The 6,759-nt window shown below is 53.0% G+C and overlaps 1 protein-coding gene across 1 annotated transcript in view; it reads left to right on the forward strand.

Annotated features, from left to right (window-relative positions):
- The first annotated feature begins 677 nt into the window (after window positions 1-677).
- Window positions 678-6,759, forward strand: part of ARMH4 (armadillo like helical domain containing 4) — a 57,579-nt gene continuing 51,497 nt past the window's right edge. The window contains 2 exon segments of the mRNA XM_005417956.3: window positions 678-724; window positions 5,474-6,759. The exon segment at window positions 5,474-6,759 is cut by the window's right edge and continues 92 nt beyond it. Coding sequence (XP_005418013.2) covers window positions 704-724; window positions 5,474-6,759 — 1,307 coding nt within the window. The 5' untranslated portion in view covers window positions 678-703.

Consider the following 6,759-nt stretch of genomic DNA (forward strand, 5'->3'; position numbering starts at 1 on the left):
TTGGGGGTGACCGCCGCTGTCCCTCTGTCCTGCTGCGGGCCTGGGCAGGAGGAACCCCCCGGGCGGGTGTTCGCACTTGATCCCCTGCCCGGTGGGGAGAGAATGCAGTTCTGGGGTGTAAAGTCACCTGTAAATATGACTGAGGAGGACATAAGGGGAGATGCGCCTGGCAAGCCGGCGTGTAACCAAGCCTTGAGCCAGCCCTAATCCCCTTCTCTGGACCCCAAGCCAGAAGGGCCGCACAGGGTGCACTTAATCTGCTCTTAAACCTTCACCTGCCGGGACTCACGATCCTCCAGCTCTCCTGTGCGGTGTTTCTGTCAGCGTTAGGCGAGGCGCTGAAATTGCGGAGCGTTTCTTGCTGGTTGGAATCCGAGTGCTGTCCCTGTGCTCCCAGGCAGGCTGGGGAGCGGCGTTTCTGTCCTTCTGCTGCTTGGAAACTGCTGCACCCTTTGGCCTCATTCTCCAGCACCCCCTCCTCCCTGGCTTAATCCCTCAGGAATTCGATAGACCTTAGACTTTTGTGGTGCCGGGGACCTGGCACGGGTCAGAAGCCGCGGAGAACTATGCGGCTTTTACTGGCAAATCCAAGCAGGGATTTCCATAGGTGGTCCGTGTGCCGTTCCGAACAAAGCTTGGTGGCTGGGGGAGTAATGCCTAAAACATGTCATGCCTCTGGCTCCTCAAAAGAACTCCAGCTGGAATGCCGGGGCTGGAAGTGGAGGTGATGTATTATGTATTAAGGTGCCTCACTGGGACTGGCGGGAAGCTGGCCATACAGAATATTAATACCTCATTTGTTTGCTTTTAAGGATGCATCCTCAAGGGTAGGCGAGGATGTGCCCCTCTGGTGTGTGCTTGTCTCGACGTAATTTTTCTCACCTGACTTTGTGTTGGTGGCTGGCGTAGAGTTGTGTCACTGCTGGGATTTCACTGGGCTGTTGGAGGTGGTCGAGGTCTGTTTAGCTGAAGTGTGTGCTGTGGAAGGGCATCAGCCTCCCAGTTCCCTCGGTTGGACTGGGCAAGGACATAAAGCGAGACGAGCTGATGGCATTTTTCTCGTCTTGTGCACAAAAGTAGGAGTTGGAGCTCTGCAGTGTATTATCTGCTGCCTTTTGTATTCAGCACAAGTAATGAGGCTTGGATGGCATACATTAGCACCCTGTAACAGAGCACTTGACGGCTGGCAGTTGTTTGACTTGTATGTTTTGGCTAAATCTTCACATTAAAAGATTTGCTGCTTTTTTTGTCCGGTTCCCCTACGAATTGTCAGTGAATTTCAATTCTCAGTGAATTTCGGAGCGGAGCACACCCAGCACTGTTCAGGCAGCCCGGGCTGGCACCACGCTTGTGCTTGGAGGTGTGAGGAGCTCTTTTCAAAGGCAAGGCAGATTTGGCTGGGGCTGACCTGTTCGTCTCCTGCTCTCTGCTTTGTGATGCATGCAGAGCGTCCTCCCTGTGTCAGAGGGGTTGTTAGAGCAGAGTTATTAATTCAAGGGAGTTTAAAACTTGATACTTGTTTTTCCCTTATTGTTTCAACAATTTGGGTAGAAACATAGGCATAACTTGTCAAAGACAGAAAATAACAGCTAATTTTTTTTTGGCGGGGGGAGGCGGGAAGGGAGTTGTTTTCTCTGAGTGAGCTGGATGGGTGAAGCTCTTAAAAAGCTCTCGGAGGGAGTAGCTGCACACAGCTGGGACAGAGGGGGAGCTTAATCCTTTGCAGCAGTCTCCACAAACCACTGGTCCATGCAAGGAGCAGCTATTGAAGGAGAGACATCTGCTCTGCTCTGTGCTGCTCCCCTGCAAGCCTGCCCTGCTGGAGTGGCCATAACAGGCTGGGGCTCCTTCGGAGCTGGCTTTTGTTGGGCCCCCCAAGAGCTGCTCTCAAAGAAGTCTCCAGAATTCAGAGGGGTTAATGGTTTAATAACTACTGCAAGTGCTAATTGTACGGAGCAGGCAAGCAGCCTGGCTCAGAAAGATCCAACAGAGTCTGAGACTGCCTCAGCTGGTGACCAATTTATATTTATTGTCCCTCGGCTTCCTGACTTCCCCACTGAGGTAGATGGTTCCTATTCTTGTGGGTAGCTCCTGGAGATGTCCAGTTTTGGCCTGTTTTCAGCCTAGCAGTTCTTTGTGTGTGTGGTTTTTTTTTCTTCCCCAGCCTCCCAGGTGTTAAAAGAAAAGTTATTATTTTCCATGCTGAAGATAAAGCTCCCTGGCTGCCTGCAGTCGCGCTGCCTTTGCGGCTGGAGGAGCTGCATCTCCTGGGATTTGTTGTTATTGAGTGCAGGGGAAGTAGCTGGCACTGCCTCTTGCCCTCAGTGTGTGCTTCCTATTGGAAGCAAGGATTAGTTTTTCCACTGAGAGCTTGGCCAGTGCTTGGCAGCTGCCTCCAGGGCTTCAGCTCTGAGGATGCCAGGTGAAATGTGGGGACAAGGAGTTCCTGTGGCATGAAATACTGAGTTACTGCCTTCGAGCTGCTCACAGGAGAGCTCAGCCTTACTACAGAGGAGGTGCTTGGTCAGGGCAGGGTGCTCCAGCCTGGCTATAAACATAGCCAGATGGGAGGATAAATGTGACTCGGTGCAGCTTTGCTCTGCAGCCAGGTACCTGCAGCTTCTGCATTCAGGGGGAGTGCTTCAGCAAGGCGTCAAACTCTGCTTAAGGAGATAGCCAGGTCACTGCTGTTCACACACTCTCTAATCCAGCCTCTTCCTAAAACTAAGTAGCTCTTAAGCCCTGACTAATCTTCTTTGAAGTGTGAACCTGTGCCATTATCCTGCAGCAAGCTCTGGGCCACTGTCTCCTGCTTTCACTGAGTGTGGAGGTCTAGGTTAGCTTGCATCTGCCTGTCGTGGATTTCCTGAGCAAATAACTCTCCTGTATGGGTTTTTTCCCTATAGAAATGTAGGATTATGAGCAGCAGGGCTTTTCAGATTGGTAGAAACAATATGAAGCTGCCCTGAAGGACCTCAGGACCTCTTTTATCAGGCTGGTATTGAGTGCCCATGTTGTCTACCCCCCAGAAGGAGGAAAGGTTCTAGTAAATATGGAGTAAGCTTGTTAGGAGTAGATGAGCATTTTTGTTGTTCTGCTAACCACATCCTGAATATTGTGGGCTATTTGAGAGCCTAGAGCCAGAAAGCTACAAAATATCTGTACAGATGTGTATATACATATGTATAATGTGTATGACTGCAAGAGAAGTGCTTTTCAAGTGCAGCTGGAGTTCTGTTTGTGTTTAAACACTGCTGAAAGCGTTTGTGCCACCTAAATGCTCCTGACTTCTTCAGAAGCTGTATTTAAAGCCAAACTATCTTTTAAATAGAGAAAACCCAACTTCTTGTTGCTTTAATATGCCTGCTCTTAACAGGCACTTGCTGAAGGGGTGTTGAGGTGAACGTGATTTATATTCATCTGCATGGTGAGGCAGATGCATGTAGTTAGGCACTAACAATTTAACTTGCATAATATATTCTTAGTGCTTTTTAATTACAAAAGTGCATCAAGAATTAGCCTGGGAAAAGAGCTAAATATTGTCAGTGTTCAGCTATTTTTTTAGGGGGGGATAGAGAAAATAGATGGGTAGCCACCCATCCTTCAGAGACAGAAGATGCTAAAAATAAAGTGGAAGGTGTCTAGGTTGGTGATGAGTTTTTTGGTGACTTCTGCTTGTCCCTGAGCACCTGGTGCATGTGTGTGGCCTGTGATGGGGAATTATTCCAGTAGCTCAAACTGCTGGGATGAGGCTTCAGGGAGCATGGAAAAAGTGACTCAGTGTGCCCTGAAGGCTCAGCCAGATGCTGGAGCCTGCAGTGGTTAATTCTGAGCTGTGTTGCTGCTCTCTCTGGGTACAAATGTGAGTGATGCTTCTGAATGTGCAGTCTAGTGGGGAATTGAGGAGTGTGGATAAATTTAGGGATTTATCCTGGTGCCCATGAGCAGTGACACCGCACAGGGTGACCATTGCTGTTCTTTGGAAGACTGAGGGGTGGTTCTGACAACCCCAACCTCTTTCCTTACTGATATTTGTTATTCCTGCAGCCCAAAGGGAAGAGCAGTTCACTTGGGAATGATAAAATCTCACCTCATTCCACCCCCTGCCATGAGCAGAGACACCTTCCACTATCCCAGGCTGCTCCAAGCCCCATCCAACCTGTCCTTGGACACTTCCAGGGATCCAGGGGCAGCCACAGCTTCTCTGGGTAACCTGTGCCAGGCCCTCATCACCAGTCAATAATTTATTTCTAATAGCTAATCTAAACCTAGGTGAAAAGCCATTCCTCCTTGCTCTGTCCCTCCATGCCCTTGTCCAAAGTCCCTCTCCAGCTCTCCTGGAAGTACTTTAGGCACTGCAGGATGCTCCAGTGTGTCCTTGGAGCCTTCTCCTCTCCACCTTCCAATTCTCTCAGCCTGTAACAGAGGTGCTCCAGCCCTGTGATCTACTTGGTGGCTCTTCTTTGGGCTTATCCACACAGGTCAAGCTCTTTCTCGCATTGGGAGTCCCAGAACTGGAGGAACACATGAGGGAAAGAACTTGAAGCTGCTGATGGCTGGAGACCCTTGCATAGGGCTTGTCTGTGCCCCTGAGCAGCTGCCAGGGCTGCTGTGACAGAGGGATGTTTGTTGTGTCATGGCACTGCTGTGAGCACTGAGTGGGGCTTGGATGGGGTGGTCCTTGCTCTGGGATGGTGGAGTTGGAGTAGCAAGGCCAGGGCTGAGTGACATGCCCAGGGGAGGTGGCTGGGAGCTGGAGCTGTGTGCCTGGAGGCAGCAGAGCTTGCCAAGGGCAGGCTGTCAGCTGGCTGCATCCCTGCTGGCCTCCAGGTCCAGTGCTCTCTTGGAAACCCTCGGTGATTCTGGACATGAGGCTTTCTGGAAGTGCCTCCGTGGTGCAGTGCAGCATGGGCCCTGTGCTAGTGCTGCAGCGCTGCTCTCTGGGCTGGAGCTTCCTCTGTGGGGCCCAGCAGCTCAGCCAGGACTTGGTGCGGCCCTAAAGCCTCCTGGTGTGGCTCTGGTGCTGTGTTGTCCCCCACAGACCCATCTTGTCTTCTGTGCAGCCTCCTTGATCTCCTCCTGTGCCAATGCACAGAACAGGGCTGGCCAGGACAAGCCTGGGACCTCATGGCCCTGACAAGCATCGTTTTTTTGGACTTGGTTCAGGACCAACAGGTTGATCCTCACCATTGCTTGCAGGTCTGATGCCTGCTTGGTAAAGCATAGCACTCTGCTGCTGGGGTGAGAGCTGGGCAGGGTCTGGCCTGGGCTTCAGATCAACATTTGGTTTTTGTCTGGCACCTTCAGGTAGGGTAGGCTGAGAAGAGTAAAGCAGATGGGGGAATTCATTGCTTGGAATGTGTGGGAGGGGTCTGCTCACAGCTGGGCATGGACTTGGTCTCTCATGATTTAAGGCCCTGGGTCTGTGGTTGGTTATGGGTTGTGTAACCTTGGTTCCTTTTTCCCCTTCTAGGTCTCTGGATTTGTCAGCCTGGCAGGCTTCTGGACACATCTCCTCTCAGCCATGAGGAGATCAAAAGGATTTAATGTCTGTGTGCTCACCTGCAGCATCCTGCTCTTGTCCTCCAGCCTGCCATGCCTGGCTCAGCCTCTGGAGGAGGAGGAGGATGTCACAAAGGTCGGGCATGGCCCCTGGGCAGGGAATAGGCTGGAAGATGAAAGGACAGCCATGGTGGACTTGAAAAACAATCTGGGCCCTTCTGAGCAGACAGTTTCTGAAGAGCCCTGTGCAGTGTCAGCACAGCCCTCTGGGACACCCTTGGATGAAGCTTTCACTGCAGAAGGAGAAGCCCTCCCTGCCAGCCCGAGCCGTGTTGTGCCCAGCAGCCAGGGCCTGGGGGGTCACCCCTCTGCTGGGGCACTGCCTGCTGGCCGTGAGGAGGAGCTGGCTCCCACTGAGCCTCAGCTGGGTGAGGATGAAGCCCTCAGGGCCATGCTGACCACAGCTGTGACCACGCTGAGCCCTCCAGTCCAGGAGGAGTCTGGTGGCCCCATTGGTGAGGCCACAACCGAGGGTGGGGTGGCAGTGGAGCCCAGCTCTGCTGGCCCCTCAGCAATCCCCCTTGCTGGGACCACTGTGGAGGAGGAGGAGGAAGCAGAGAGCAGCTCACACCCCTCAGCTGTGCCCCAGCCCACACTGGGCCCCAGCTCTCCCAGCTGGGAAGCAGCAAGCGAACTCCCTGTCATCATCCCAAGTCCCCAGGCTGCAGGTGTCACCTCTGGGCTGGGAATGCTGAGAGCCCACACAGGGAGCCCCCTGAAATCCCTGGCTCCACCAACATCTGTGGCTGCCAAACCTCCCCTTGTGGCAACTGAGGCCTTCCTTCAGCCAGAACCTGGGACAGGTGTCACCCAACAGGAGCTGCCCACTATGGCTGGCACTGTCACCATCCCCCCTATGGACACTGTGCCACCTGACTGGGATGACACCAAGCTGGGGGACATCAGTCAAGGGGGAAGCATATCTCATGAGGAGCTGGGGACAACAGAACCATCCCAGACCAGCCAGGACGGTGTGGGGGAGGAAGAGGATGTCACAAGAGCAGTGCCCTCCCTGGTGTCCCCTCCAGCAGCGCCTGAGCTTGCCAAGGAGAGCAACTGCACAGTGCCAGTGCAAGGGGAGGAGCTGCCAGCAACTTCCCCAGGCAGCAGCTCTGCTTCCCACCCTGGGAACCCGTCAGAGGCAGGCACAGCTGATCTTGGCTCGCTGGAAAACATCAGTGCGGTCACAGCAGAGGA

The sequence above is a fragment of the Geospiza fortis genome, unplaced genomic scaffold (genome assembly GCF_000277835.1).
Source record: "Geospiza fortis unplaced genomic scaffold, GeoFor_1.0 scaffold23, whole genome shotgun sequence".
Lineage (NCBI taxonomy): Eukaryota > Metazoa > Chordata > Aves > Passeriformes > Thraupidae > Geospiza > Geospiza fortis.